This window comes from Malaclemys terrapin, chromosome 9, assembly GCF_027887155.1.
Source record: "Malaclemys terrapin pileata isolate rMalTer1 chromosome 9, rMalTer1.hap1, whole genome shotgun sequence".
Lineage (NCBI taxonomy): Eukaryota > Metazoa > Chordata > Testudines > Emydidae > Malaclemys > Malaclemys terrapin.
The window spans coordinates 2727643-2743925 of NC_071513.1; the positions used below are offsets into that span (position 1 = coordinate 2727643).

Here is a 16283-nt window from a genome sequence, read left to right on the forward strand (position 1 = left end):
TACTCAGAATATCTTGTCCACCATACAAAAAATAAGACTCCCAAACTATCAACCCAACTCTCTCATTCAACTCCTCTTGTATAAGAGATGTCTTGAGAGTTCTGGCAGGGAATTATTTAACAAATAATAATTTAAATAAAAAGTCCATACACTGCTGAGTCAAGGATGGGGAAGTAAGTTCCAGAGGTGAGAATCCCTCAGAGAGAACATTTTGCCTGCAGCCTCCTTTCTTATAAGCCAGAAGCTTGCCAGCCTGAGGAACTTGCTGATTGCAATTAAAGTGATCTCAACAGACAAAGAAATGTCCGCTTCAGTCCCTTTGCTTTCAATGGTCTCATATTTACTAGGAAAAGAGATTTGTTCTTAACGTGTTAGGTAACAGGGTAAAATCCTAGCATAGACAAGTTACAGTTTTAATACATTCGTTGAGGTAAAGCCCTAGTAGGGAACATAGGCTCCATCTTGACCAGCTGAGTGTTAAAGTTACAACTTGTTTTATCCACTTTGGGGTTTTACACACGTTAATGTGTGAGCTAACGAGTTAAAAACAAACTTTTTTTCCTAGTGTGGACATGACCAATGGCTTTTCCAAGACACCTCATTTTTCCACCTGTAGACATATTGCTACACTGAAGAAAAGTGTTTAAAACTGTGGTCACTTGTCATGATCAATTCTAGCATCCTTCCCACTCCTTGGGTTTTAAATGCTCCTGTCTGTCTATGTACACTGGGCACTAAGTAGTGCTGTAAAATGTGTGAGTTTTTCAATTATTGTAAAAACACCACTTATACTCCTAGTGCAGATAAACCCTTTTATGCTCTCTTTCAGGTCACAACTAAGTGATGGGAAAACCTCCAGAGATTCAGAAGTTAAGTCTCTCCAGATCTATTATTGTGTATACTTGTACAGATCTCCCCCATCTTGTGATACTGTGATTTTATTTTAAAAAACTGTTCAACCAAATGAGAGCAGGGGGATAACTTTGCTAAGCGCTACATCTACACAGCATATATATGGTCTACATTTTATATTAAAAAAAACTATAAAAATGATCCTCTGATTAGTTAATGGGCAGAGAACAGACTATTAACTCACTGAGTTCTGTCCCTTACAAAACCTATTATTGAAGTCATTGTGGTGAAATACTTAAGTATATATTCAAGGTAAAAGTTTTTTCTTTTAGTGTACTGCAGAAATATACAATGGTCACCATTAAAATCCTTATAATTACCTTCTCACGTAACTAACATTACTGTAGCATCCCCTACATATTCCTTGTATTCGGGTATACTGCACTTTGTTTAAAGAACATTATTCTAACCTCATCAACTCAAAGATAACACTGTAAAGATTTCAGTGACAACCACTGTAATTATGTGCTTCATATCCCCCATAAGAAAATGTTATATACAAAACATGTAAGTATAAAAAGAATATGGCAAATAGTCATTATTGTACAATGAATTATGTTACTATTAATTCACCAAGTAACTTTCTTATGGTATGTTATAAAAATGAGCATCAGTGAGAGAAATCCAGTAACCAACTAATGAATGATGATTATTGTTTACTGGAATAATTTTCTAGTTCATTCAGTAAAATTAGAAATTAAAAAATGTAAGACCTTGTTGCAATGTGCCATGATATTTAAATCACAAGCTTAGTGCGATTGGTACAGTAAATAAGATTCAATTTTATGGTTCCTTTGAAGCTAAAGGAACTTACTGTATGTGAATCCAAGTTATCCAGTGTCATGCTTAAATCCTCGCCTATGGATATTACACAATCACTGTGCTTTTTTAAAAAAAGTCAGAACATGAAATTAATGTCAAATCAAAATACCTTACCCCAGAGATCAGAAACACTTTACAGAAGTCCAAAACAGGTAAAATCTGCAAAAAACTGGCTGCTTCTAGAGTGTCCTGAAGGTTGTCCATGTTAAGAGAAAGTTTTGCAGTGTAAATGAAATCAATAATCTTCTTCAGACCTATTTTGTTCACACCATGAAGCTTAATGCACATTAAATCTTGTTCCTTCATTCCACCTAAATAAGAAATTAGATAAATTAAAATGAGTTCTTCAATTACATTTGAAAGAGTTCACTCTAATAAGATATGTATTCTTACGCAATTAAAAAGCTAATTTAATTCATTTGAACTTTAATTTCAATTAAATGAAAAGATTTTGATTTTTTATGATGATGATAGTAACCATATGCGGAAAAAAGGGTTTGCTCTAGTATGTATATTAGACATTTATTAGTGTATCTGACACAGGAGACACGTTTAAAAACAGCTCAAGAGTCCAAATTTATTACAGAAACAAAAGCACTACCTGTGAACATGGCCTTGAAGTAATCACTAGCGGATGCCATCATAGCTCGGTGAACGGGAAATACTTCATCACCATCGCCTGGCACTAGCGTCACATCGCAAAGTAAACCTTCTATTCGCAGCTGGTCAAAACCCTAAAACAAGATCACAACTTGAACTGCTCAGTCATCTGAAGTGGAAAGTAAAAGTTTGTTTGGATTTTTTTAAGGGAAGTTATTTATTTACTTTAAGATTGTCTACACTCTTGGACAATTGCTTGAAACTGAAGTCTGAGTAGTGATCTTCCATACTATAACCATCACAGGCTCACACTTTAAAGTATAATCAAATCATTCAAAAACTTAAATCAAATAGAGCAATTCAATTAGTCTCCATGAGTGACTACGGAGTGCAAAGTACAGTCTGACTCACGTGTTCTTAATCATAAAACAAAGATAGATTTGTTCAGAAAGGGCATGTTTTTTGTCCACTTATTCTCCAGATGTAAATGGTTTCAAGTAGGAATTGACATTTGCCCATTTGGATCAGCATCACTTCTCAGAAAAATTCAACATGTGCAGGACACATTTAAGTTCCATACTACTCCTTCAAAGTACTCTGCAACCTGGAAGGTTGAATGATATTGGGACTTAAAGGAAGGGTGTCACTTAACTACAACTTTTGTCAATTTTATTACCAATTTTAACTATGTAAAACCTCCCAGAAGGCTCATGTTGTATTAGTATTTCTCATGTCGTTTGCTTCTCCAGAGAAGTCTGTGGGGGGCAAACCACAACTACCTGGGTCTCAGATAACAATGGCACCTTAAAAGAAAGGTTTGCATAGAGAGGAAAAAGTCAATTTCGGGAATATTTAAAGATCAATAAAAATAATGGCCCCTTTCATGCATTACAAGAATGAGGGAAGGACTTAGATCAATTTCATTAGTCATAGGTCACCTAACCCATCAATACTGATAAGGTCGAAGTTCGTTGGGGGAGGGAAAGGATGCAAATAGCCTTACAGATAACATTTGAGAGTCTCCGCTCCAAATTCCAGAATTTATTTATTATTTTTATTAAAAAAGAAGCCAGGACTTTAATGCTGTGGTGAACATAAATACAGAGATGAAAACTCAGATTTGTCCTAAAGAAAGAACGCAATGGGAATACAGAAAAGAACCAGAGGAAAGCATAAATATGGGCATAGTTAAATTCAGTGTAATCCTTCATAACGTTCTTCTAACATTCAACATATTGACAGAGCCCTGTTCTGAACCCAGCTCAGATATTCGATAACCCAAGATATGAAGACAACCTCTTGCTTTGAACCAAAATTTACGGCTATAATCATAACCAAAGTGGCTAGTCAGTGCCCTGCAAACCTGATTACCACTGCAGGAAGACACCCACGGCTGACCTGTGCCAAATGACTCGGCTCGTGGGGCTCAGGCTATGGGGCTGTTTAATTGCGGTGTAAACATTCTGGCTCAGGCTGCAGCCTGAGCTCTGGGACCCTCCCACATTGCACAGTCCTGGAGCTTGGGCTCCAGCCCAAGCCCAGGCATATACACTGCAGCCCAAGCCAGCAGGCATGGGCCAGCCACAGGGTTTTAAATTGTAGTGTGGACATATCCAAAGAGAGCAGTGAATTTCTCTATATTGAGCCTTTGGGTTGTATGGAAATATGGGAGTCTTCCTGCCTTCTCTGCTGTCCTTCCCATCCTATCCAGGCAAACCAGAGTGTGATCCAAGGACAGGACAAAATATTTTGCACCTGACTGGAGTTTAATTTTTTGACAATGACATAGCATTTTGACAAGGCTCTAATACAATTATATAAAATAATCCATCTATTACTTTTTAGCCAAGTACCAGAATGAAGCATTTCAGTAATCAAATGACCTTCAACTGGCGCATTTTTACCAGGCCTTCTGAAACTAGTCCTTGCAAAAAAAAAGGAGGCACCCTACTAGTTCTCCAATTTATATTGCAAGAATAGGTATTAAGACTTTGCAGAAAAATTATTCTTTTGCAATTGGAATCTGAAGGCAACGAGCTGTGTTCAATATGTCTATTTGCCAGTGTTATTTGCTGCTATACAAGCTGCCATGCTGAAAGCTGAAGCAAAAAATCTCTCTGCTGCAGTACTGATGACTGGAGTCACTTTCTAATAAACTATGAACTGAACAGACAGCAACCTGCCACCAATTTTTTTGCTTCTGTGAAAGCCCCTTTAAACACAGAATCCACTGTATATACATGGGGATCCTTATAGCCTGAGCATATACTATCCTGTGGAATGGTAATCAATTTATCTATACAGTAACCTGGCTTCTGCCTTGAGGGAAATCTTTCCAGAAAGTTAACTCCAGCTTTGTAAAGGCTCCATAGAGAGGCCATTTCCAATCATACAGAAAAAGAGACTTAGTGATAGTTCCCAGCGAGGTAAGAGGTGCACTATAAACACTGTGGGTACCTGAGGAAAAAATTAGAAAAGTTTGACCTGTGCTAAGATTTGAAGATGAAAGAATACCAAGCAGAGGCTCAGGAGTTTGAAATTGAGACACTACTGGTGCTTTCAAAACTAAAATAAGAAAAAAAAGCTCTGCCTTGTTTTTGTCTGAAAACCCATTGTGATCCACTTAAGCTGTACTGGTAGCAAGTCCTAAAATAAGTCGTAATTCTTTAGGGAATCCTCACCCTATACAAGAAAACACACAGCACTTCTGTGTAAAGTTCTAGTAGGAGATAGCAAAGGATTGTATGGGTTGTAGGCTTGAATCCATAGGATATAGAAGAATTCTAGTGATGCCTACACGATTCAAGCAGAAACTAGAACACAAAGGAACTTTTTTCTGAAGTTTATAACGTTTTAAAGCTTTGTGAGCTTCTGTGAGAGGATTACATTTTTAGCTGCCAGAAGAGAGCAACACCATGTGACAGTATCCCAGAGTGCCTTAGTTTGGTTGCTCCGACAGAAAAAGAGCACTTAGTTCAGGGTGGGCCAGAAGACCATTTTTAGAAAATTATCACCAACAGAATACAAAGCTCCGACCAGACAATTTCCCCTCATGGAAATAGATGCAACAGAGAATATACCAGGAGTTGCTCAACAGATACATTTTGTTTAATCCATCTGTACCTTTTAGTAGATCTATAAACTTTACTTCTGACTAATAGTAACTGTAGAGAAAAACTGATCAAATTAAAAAATGTTCCTCTGCTTAAAAATTAGTATCTGCGCAGGTTTTGTATATATTACAAACTTGTAATATTCTGAACAAAGAAAAAATGGCTCAAAGTGTTTCAAAATGTTGTTAGAGAACTATATGAAATACTGTACTCAGATCCTAAAAAGTGAGAGCTAAAGGCTTCCTAGTTTCTTTGGTGAGTGATGTCACAGCTATTGTAACAAGGAAAAGAAATAGGGTTTTGAATGGGATGGGTCTTTCATCAACCTTTGTGGGGTAGGGCAGAGGGTGGAGGTGAAAGACCATCTTGCAGATGGAGCTAGTGGCAATTCAGGGCACATTTTACCCCTTCTCTAGTAGGTTTTAGAATACCTCAGCTCTCTTAATGATAGCATCTGACTCATTCAAACATACACCTCTAGCACTGCTAGCTCTCTCATGCAGTAACTTGGAACTCCCAAGTATCAGAGGGGTAGCCGTGTTAGTCTGAATCTGTAAAAAGCAACGGAGGGTCCTATGGCACCTTTAAGACTAACAGAAGTATTGGAGCATAAGCTTTCGTGGGTGAATGCCCACTTCATCAGATGCAAGTAATGGAAATTTCCGGAGGCAGGTATAAATCAATATGGAGATAACGAGGTTAGTTCAATCAGGGAGGGTGAGGTGCTCTGCTAGCAGTTGAGGTGTGAACATCAAGGGAGGAGAAACTGCTTCTGTAGTTGGATAGCCATTCACAGTCTTTGTTTAATCCTGATCTGATGGTGTCAAATTTGCAAATGAACTGGAGCTCAGCAGTTTCTCTTTGGAGTCTGGTCCTGAAGTTTTTTTGCTGTAAGATGGCTACCTTTACATCTGCTATTGTGTGGCCAGGGAGGTTGAAGCGTTCTCCTACAGGTTTTTGTATATTGCCATTCCTGATATCTGACTTGTGTCCATTTATCCTCTTGCGTAGTGACTGTCCAGTTTGGCCAATGTACATAGCAGAGGCTATGCTGGCACATGATGGCATATATAACATTGGTGGACGTGATAGTGAATGAGCCGGTGATGATGTAGCTGATCTGGTTAGGTCCTGTGATGGTGTTTTGTAGATATGTGGGCAGAGTTGGCATCGAGGTTTGTTGCATGAGTTGGTTCCTGAGTTAGAGTTGTTATGGTGCGATGCGTGGTTGCTGGTGAGAATATGCTTAAGGTTGGCAGGTTGTCTGTGGGCGAGGACTGGCCTGCCTCCCAAGGTCTGTGAAAGTGAGGGATCATTGTCCAGGATGCGTTGTAGATCACTGATGATGCGCTGGAGAGGTTTAAGCTGAGGACTGTAGGTGATGGCCAGTGGAGTTCTGTTGGTTTCTTTTTTGGGTCTGTCTTGTAATAGGAGGCTTCTGGGTACATGTCTGGCTCTGTTGATTTGTTTCTTTATTTCCTTGTGTGGCTATTGTAGTTTTGAGAATGCTTGGTGAAGATCTTGTAGGTGTTGGTCTCTGTCTGAGGGGTTGGAGCAGATGTGGTTGTACCTTAGCGCTTGGCTGTAGACGATCTCCTCCCTTGGTGTTCACTCCTCAACTGCTAGCAGAGCACCTCACTCTCCCTGATTGAACTAACCTCGTTATCTCCATACCGATTTATACCTGCCTCTGGAAATTTCCATTACTTGCGTCTGATGAAGTGGGCATTCACCCACGAAAGCTTATGCTCCAATACTTCTGTTGGTCTTAAAGGTGCCACAGGACCCTCTGTTGCTTGGAACTCCCAGTCTCACTGACCCCAAGTGGTTCTAGGACTCAAAGCCCCTCATTCCAATGGCTGGAACAATTGGGGTGTAATTCTCTTATCTGTAGCTATGTCTCTGTGCTGCAGGGGTATAAACAGAAATCTGCTGGTAATGAGAACATTTTTCAAGTTATATATGTTGAGCTATAGTTATCAACAGGCTTTTGAAACCAATGAAGTCTATAACTACTCTACTCTCTTCTTTTTCGGGTTTAATAATTCTGGGGATTTTTTAAATAAAAAAGTCTTGGAACAGCGATGGGAGGTTATCTTATTGCAAGTACTTGTATAGTTCTATAAAGCAATTAGCAAGTTTAAGGGTAAATGTGCCAACTGGTTTACATAAGCAAACAAATATTTGGAATAAAATAATCTTACATTTCAAGGTCTGTTTGCTTTAGATAGAAAGTATAGGAAACTGACAAGGTGAGGCCACCACTTTAGTTCACTTTAATTAAAATGGAAAAGACACGTGAGAAAATTCGAAGTGAATGCTAAAGCTCAATGATGCTGTTTTGCTGGGCAAGTGGAAGGTCTCAGTTCAAAAATAAGACTGAAACACCTACATACAATAGGATGAGAAAACCACAAGGGTGAATGTTTAAAGTGCAGTTCTGCTTTGAAAACTTATGCTTCAAAAACAGCACTATGGAATTCCAAGTTTGTCTCATTTTTTCCATTTCACATGTGCCCAGTTTATAAGTAAAAAGATGTCTTCCCCTGCCTGCTAGGCCCTGCAGCGGAGTTCTCTCCATTTTGTGCATCATCACTAATGATAAAAGTTCTGTACTTCATATTAGGTCTCCATTTATACCTATGCACCTTCATTTACACAGTTACTTATTTCCTTTTAAGTGACTGCCCAGATTAATAGGTTAAGATATACTAACCAAATCTGGCATGTGCAGGATGAAACAGAGGCTAACTCCTTAGCTCTGTAGAGCTCATGGAAATAAGAAGTGCTACAATTTTATTTTTGTCACTGAAGTCAACTGATATGATCCTGAATAAACATAGGGGATGGAAGTGTCATTTTTACAGTCACTTTTCAGAGTAGTACCACCCTCTAACATTTTCTTCCTCTTCAGTTTGCATACCCACTTTAATGCAACTTGAGTTTGGAAGAATTAACTCAAAGGAGCAAGTATATGCTAATATATGGTTATTAGGTTATCAACAGGGGGTTTGTGTGCTTTTCTTGAAGTGTGTACACCCATGACACAAACATTAATAAAGCCATTTACTTCCTTCTATGCATTAGGTACCACTGTATGTATAATATATATTATCACTGTAAAAACATGAAACTTGCTTGATTTGATAGCTGTGAATTAAACAAAGGTAATCTTTCCCTAGCTGAACAGGGCAGATAAGATAAACTGAAGGCTATTTCATGGTTGGTCTGTAAAAGACAGGTGGCATGTTTATTAAAAAATAAGTGAGAGCTGGCATATTGATGAGCTTCAGAGGATAATGTAACAGTTTTTCTACGTGCAGAAAATGCAAGCGTCTTAATAACGATTTTATATGTAGGTCACATACTGTGGAGTCGGGCTTCCAAACCACGTAGAAACTACAGATGGCTGCTAAGATTGTTTGTGGGAAATATTCAGACTCCAGCACAGTATGTGGACAGATCAAATAATAAAATTGCCAACTGATACATGTTTTAGGGGCACAAAGAGAGGAATAGTTAAGCCTCGTTACGACATCTTTAACACAGCATTCATTCAGAAAAGGCCAGAAGAGGAAATTCACCTGAAAAAGTTGCTTGACTGTATTAAAAAGGTGAGTTTCTTTGAGACGGTGGTCCCTCACTTTAGCAAGCCTTATTCACCTGTTTGAAGTTAACAGTGAACAAGTCTATAATTAGAGAGAAAGCTCATGTTTTTCAAATTGTTGATGTGATCTGAACATTTAACTTGAAAAAAATCTGATTTTCACAGAGGACATGAGTTCTCAGAGAGAAAATAAAGAACACAAAACCATGCTGTCTATTCAACAAGGGCATTGTCAACATGACACAAACAAATGTTTTGTTTAATAAGGTCTTTGGAGCATTTTTCCAGGTTTGAGAACTTTCTTAGGTGCAGATACGGTTCAAAGCCTTGAAAATCTTCAAAACAGACTGGTATATATATTACAATATACTGTGTTAGATTACCTGTAATACCACAGAACTATGAGTGTTGCTGGTGAAAAATCGTGTGGTCCCTGTCTTTGAAGACTGTAGATGGGCAGACACGCCCATATCGCTGCTACCAAGAGACACTTTCATGTGAGGATCTTCCTCTTCCACTAGAGATCTAAGAAAATGGGGAAAACAAACAAAAACAAAAAAAGCAAGCTTAAGCACACACTTGTTTAAATTAATTGCTGATAAACATTCAACCCATAGTGATTTAGGCTCCAAGCCAACATCAACGTGAGCTTGTTTTTATTGATTACAGTGGGAGCTGTTTTGGGTCCTTATTTCTCATCAGATTTACTTAACAGGAATGTTGTGTGTTCACTGGTTATGCATGTAACATTTCATGATTTTAAAAATTCATCATTTCATTTTAGATTTTTGATTAAGTAGACCAGCAAGGGTTTTGATATAAGTGGTCTTAAAAAAGTTAGTCAGTCAATTTCATTTTCTTTAAATTATTTAAAAAAAAAAACCAGACACTTCCCTAAAATATATTTGTATTTGTGGTTACAATTATTTAAGATGCCTTTATTTTCTTATTTTTTAATTTGACAATCAAGTGTCTTACTACCTCAGACTAACACAACATTTGGAGGTTATTAGTGCAAAATATGTTCTTAAAGTTTAATACTTTCATTTGTATTGGTTACTGCAGTCATAGTCCAGTATGAAAAGAATACTGAAAAGGTGCCACAGTTTGTTAACACAAAAGATATCCTTGCACATGGGTTTTTAATTCCCAATAATTATTATCCAAATCTAATGGTGGAGCAACTTTATAAAATGCTAATGTTTTCAATTGCTGCAATGTTGCTAGCTTACTACTTTCATCCTGTGATGTAAAGTGCATTTAAACTTTATGGGATGTCTAGATCTTATATTTATGTAAATGCTACTTATTTTATGTATTTAAATAATAAAAAGACATGTAAACTAGGCTTTGGTACACTAATATTAAATTAATAATAGAGATTTTAATAATTAGGTTTTAATCACCTGGTGCTAGGTCTTCAGAAAATTATCCATATTAACCAGTTACAGTATTTTATGATTTACTGAACGTTGTAAATTATCAATTTGCATATCGGCATGGCTCAATAGAAGGCATTAGCAAATGTGTTATAAACCCAAATATGGAACTGAAGTTATCCGTAAAAGAAACTGAGTATTTGAGTAAAGCATTCATAACACGTAACCAATTTGAGTCTCATCCACATTGTAACATGCAGGTATAAACATTGGCCTCCAAACTAGTTTCAGAAATCACTTTAAAAATCATTGCCAGAAGATAATTCAACTTTGATCTCCAGTTTTTTACACTGCACTTTTATTGAGGAAGCCCAATTTAAAATGTGAATTGCCTTTTAACAAATATTTTTTTCTCAATATACACATTTAAAGTTTTCTAGTAAAAGCAGTTTCTGAAACTTAAGAATTTTTCTGATAGGGTTAATATATTTTGTATGTTCAAACCCATGTTTTTTTTAAAATGTCAGTTATAACAAAAATTCAAAACAAAATCATTTTGATCACTCAACAATGCACATGGGTTTGAAACAGTAAGCTTTTACGTACACAGACATAACAGTAACACACAGTAAAGGAACCAGGGTATGCTTCAGAGGTTTGAATTCACATGTAAAAACCTAATACACACAAATTTGAACAAGCTGTAATAAATGTAAATATATTTTAGCATGCACTATGGTACAGTTTGTTTACAATTAAAATAGTTTGTTTTAAATCTCACTGGAACTCTTCTTTCAAATACAAGTCAATATTTTACCCTGTATTTTGTAATCAGAAAGTTACTCTCCATACTATGTCATTGAAAAACAACAGTCAAAAACAACATTCAACAAGAGGTTAGATAAAGCAGTTTCTAGTGCATGACCTGAATGTTTTAGGAGTAATGGTCTCAGGTTGCAGTGGGGGAGGTCCAGGTTGGATATTAGGAAAAACTTTCACTAGGAGAGTGGTGAAGCACTGGAATGGGTTACCTAGGGAGGTGGTGGAATCTCCTTCCTTAGAGGTTTTTAAGGCCAGGCTTGACAAAGCCCTGGCTGGGGTGATTTAGTTGGGAATTGGTCCTGCTTTGAGCAGGGGGTTGGACCAGATGACCTCCTGAGGTCCCTTCCAACCCTGATATTCTATGGTCCGTTTGCTCTGGCTCTCTTTTTTAAAATCTGAATGTACTCATATCAAGTATATTGTCTCATGTGATTTTGAGGGACATTTGTTCCTGATGTTTACATGTCATGTGTCCTTCCTTTCAAACAGATGTGTGTTGATGTGGAGGAAAGAATTGTGTTGTGAGAAAAAGAATTATTACAAAGATCCTTTTAAAATTACATTGACAGGTTACTTCTCTGGAAGAATAGTTAAAAGTATCCGTTCAGATAACCAACGAAGCAGTAACTTTCAAAAGGCTTTTCTTCAACTCCAAGGAAAACTTGCCACATAGTTAATATGCAATAACTAGAAAAACAGACAAACCCACTTACTTGCCAACATTTTCAGTGGGCTTTTAAGATTTCAGCCATAATATATGACACAATTCCATACAATATTCATATATACTTAGCATGAACCTTAAAAGATTTGAAATGAAGGTAAAGGCTTTGTCTACACTAGACTAGGTGGAAGTAATAATGGAAGTACTATTGTAGTCAGGCTACTGGTGAGCATCACCATTTTAACGACCAGAACACCCAGATCTCTTTTGAGCAGGTTTGATAAGAGGGTAGCTAAAGGGCCAGTGGATGTCTCTACTAGTACTTCGATCATTGCTACCACAGGGGGAGCTGTACCACTGGGACATTAGAAAAGCAAATCTTGTCACAGTAACTTCAACCAAGAGGTGCAAAGATCCTCGTCTGGAATGTTACTGCTTATGGATTTCTAAACAGTTGGGGGAAAGTATGGGCTCTTACTGGTCACTGGCACAGATGCAACAAATAACAGCAAGTTTGTACAGAGTTTTCTCATGTTACAATAAAATTAGAACAATTTATGTATTTACAAGATAACACCTCATGGCAACGTTTGTAAACTAGAACCATTTAATTGCAACTGGCTATATTTGCACATTTTAAAATGTGTGTTGCAGAATGGATTAATAGGTATTACCCTTTACAGTATAGTTAAGCAAGCCCTACAGCACCCTTGGCATTTACACTATAAAATTTAGTGACCTACTAGCAGGAACTGAGTAAGCTCTTGGATATCTAGATCTAACTTACGGAAACAAAAGCAAGCAACCATAAGATTTGATTTTACTGCTTGCCAAGCAAGTCAAATTCATTGTACCAAAATTGTAATCCATTCAACATTTTGTATTTTCACTTTAAAAATAACAAGATTGCCCTATCTCCCAGACAGTCAAGTTAAAGAAGTGGACTCTCAACTTCAATTTAATATCACCATCAATAAAAGAAAAAGATTTAAAAAAAGAAAAAAAGATAGTGGGCACTCAGCATCTTTCATGATCTCAAAATGCTTTAGAAAGGGTAAGTTCTCTCTCCATTATTCAGGCAATGAAAGTAATGTTCAGAGGAGTTTAAGCAACTTGCCCAAGGTCACATAGCAAGTCAGTGGTAGGAGCTGGAAATATGGCTCTAGTCTCCTGACTCCTAATCTTTTGACATAGCCACTACAAAATACAGCCTCCCAAAATGATAGAGTTCTGATTTTGTTACTGACATGGTGTAAACTACATATATGCTATCATAGCATTAAAAACTCATCTCTGCAAGACAAAGTGAAACTGCAGTATTCCCTATATATTTTCAGTTACTCTATCAGTATGCAAGATAACAGCAAATAAAGAGATATCATAAGGCATGAAATACTTGTGAGTAATTTAAAAAAAAAATACCTGAGCCTGCAATCAGAATTCAGATTTATTCAAAATTTAATTTAACTTGCACTTTTAGGCCTGTAAACCAAACTTCCATAAAAGGGATTCTTTACTATTAGTTTCTGGAAACACATGACTAATTTAATCTTATATTAACAGGTTTACAAATCCTTGCCATGTAAATATCAGAAACAAAATCATTACAACAGGTGGCTGTTTAAAGAGACATAGAACACAGTCAGTGCTCTCTATTTAACAGGTGGTTATATTACAGAGTGAACATCATTACAACACTTATGACATATCATTTAAAGTGATTTTATTAAATTGAGTGAAATCTCTCATTACACATATTTAACAGACCAGGCATGTCAATCAACTGTTTTTTTTTTTTTAAATGGATGGATATACTAGTTATTTGGTGTTTTTTTGCAGGTGAATATACTTTAAGTACTGAATAAATGGTAACCAAATATCTAATTCCTAATTATACAAAATAAGTACAAAGTAAGTAGAATAGGCACTGTTACCAAAGTAATTTTACTTACATTTATTAATGTGGTTTGCCAAGCACTATAATTGGGTAATAATGAATGTAAATATATTGATCGGTGCTTTATAATAAGTACAGTATATCACAATTAGGCATACTTGCAAAGAAGAAAGTTAATTCATTTTCTAATTAGTTTTATTGTTCTGATCAATAAGTCATTAAGTAAAAAGTGCAGCAGAAGCATTTTTAATCAGAATAAAAAAGGCTGATAAAGGCAAAGCTACAGCAGCGACAATAATGGACCATGAGAATTCACAAGTTGATATAAACATGGATGTTAACACTACTTTAATCACAAAAAGTTAGTCTGGAGAAACACTGGGCAGTTTTCTAGAATAGCTTTATGGTCAAATGAATGCTGAGTTAACCGTGAAATGAACACAGAAACTGCCATACCAGATCAGACCAATGGTCTACCTATTTCAGTAACACCTCTCAGAGGTTAGTACCATGGCTTCAGGGAACGGTGCAGGAAGCTAATTAATGGACAACTATAAAATACCCAGCGAAGTTTCTTCCCAACACCCAACAGTTACTGGGGTGACCCAAATGCTTTACATGACTACCAACTACATTATTTACACTAACACTGTACATAACCTGTTCTGGAATATTTGCAGTGAAGGTATCTTTGCTATTGTCCTTCAGCAATTCCATTATCCAACAGCTCTTACTAGTAGAGAGCTCTCCTAATGCGTATTTTAAGCTTTTTTTCCCCAAATATTCAGGGCCTTGCTCTTATCTCAACCATCCAAGACTGAATATATAATCTTTGTTTATATTGTTTCCTTGAAAATGTTTGTAGATATATCATGTATCCCATCACCATTCGCTGAGTCTTCTCTGTTGTGTACTATATAGCCTTTTACACTTCATATTTCTCATCATCCAATCCATGCATCAGGTTTCTTTCCTGCTTGCATTTTCTGTCTCTACTAGCATATAGCAGTCTAACTGATACAACTCCGTTACCCTTTTCTCCATACATCTCTGCTTTACAACTGGAATAGAAAACAAATTGTTTTGAATTGCAAGTTTTGTACAATCACTTTGTATAATATAGGATGACCTTGCACTAAACCAGCTAACTGCAATAGCCAAGGTAATGTGTTTGCATCAACTGCATTTTTACCTCATTTCATGAGCAAACTTGATAGGGCTAAATAATACAGCAAAAGTCTTAGCTACAGGCATGGAGTACACAAAGGAAAACACGAGTTGTTCATGAAATGCTTACTGCTAACAATTCTTATTAAATTGTTTCAGGAAGTTTCAAAATACTTTCCTTTGGTAACACAGACTATACCAGACTAAAAAATCTCTCATTGTCTGGCGTCCATGACAACCAAATATGTGGTCTGGAAAAAAAAAAAAAAACCACGCTGCTACTTATTGCCTGCTGCACAATCTGCTAAACTAGTTAATCCTGTGTATTGACTGATCAGAGCATCAGATTTAAGAATTAAAATGCAAATTAGCTTCCTATCTCCAGTTTCCTTAAAATCATCACCAGACCCTACGCTCTAAATAGCAGAAGATAGTCTTTGCTACACTTTTCCTAGCTGTATATATATTTGGAAGTGTGCATGGACAACTATGTACATGTTCCTTCTCCCTCCCTTCCCCCGCAGAGTACTGCATGTTGTTCAACAACTGATTAGTGTTAGGGCTGTGTCTTGCCATCCCTGTGAAAATATGTCCAAATTTGTTCAAATCATAAAGCCTCTGAAGATCTGTTTGCACATGCTCAGAGATGCGTTAGAATTTGAAAGCTAAATGCTCCAAAGATTTCATCTCTAGTGAGCACAGTCCATTCTACACAGGTCTTATGTGTAGAGTCCTACCAAATTAATGGCCATGAAAAACATGTCCTGGACTGTGAAATCTGGTCTCCCTCCGTGAAATCCGGACTTTTGTGTGCTTTTACCCTATACTACAGTATACCAATTTCAAGGGTGAGACCAGCATTTCTCAAATTGTGGGTCCTGACCCAAAAGGGAGTTGCAGGGGGGTCATAAGGTTATTTTAGGAGGGTTGTGGTATTTTCACCCTTACTTCTGTGCTGCCTTCAGAGCTAGGCAGCCCGAGAGCGGTGGCAGTTGGCTGGGTGCCGTGCTCTACACGCAGCAGCACAGATGTAACCCTGACAATACCGTACCATGCCACGCTTGCTTCTGTGCTGCTGCCTTCAGAGCTGGGTGGCCGGAGAGCGGCGGCTGCTGACCGAGGGCCCAGCTTGCCCGGCAGCAGCACAGAAGGGTGGCAATACCATGCCAGGGCATCCTTACTTCTGCACTGCTACTGGCATCAGCTCTGCCTTCAGAGCTGGGCTTCCAGCCAGCAACCGCCCCTCTCCAGCTGTGCAGCTCTGAAGGCAGCCCCGGCAGCAGCACAGAAGTAAGGGTAG

The 16283-nt window shown here is 37.5% G+C and overlaps 1 protein-coding gene across 9 annotated transcripts in view; it reads right to left on the reverse strand.

Annotated features, from left to right (window-relative positions):
- The window catches only part of KLHL13 (kelch like family member 13), a 136519-nt gene that overhangs the window by 34482 nt on the left and 85754 nt on the right, over nt 1-16283 (reverse strand). For all 9 annotated transcript variants that reach the window (XM_054039802.1, XM_054039799.1, XM_054039798.1 and 6 more), the window contains 3 exons: nt 9438-9579; nt 2336-2468; nt 1849-2045 (listed from right to left, as the gene is read on the reverse strand). In XM_054039802.1, coding sequence (XP_053895777.1) covers nt 1849-2045; nt 2336-2468; nt 9438-9551 — 444 coding nt within the window. In that variant the 5' untranslated portion in view covers nt 9552-9579. The remainder of the gene's footprint in view (nt 1-1848; nt 2046-2335; nt 2469-9437; nt 9580-16283) is intronic.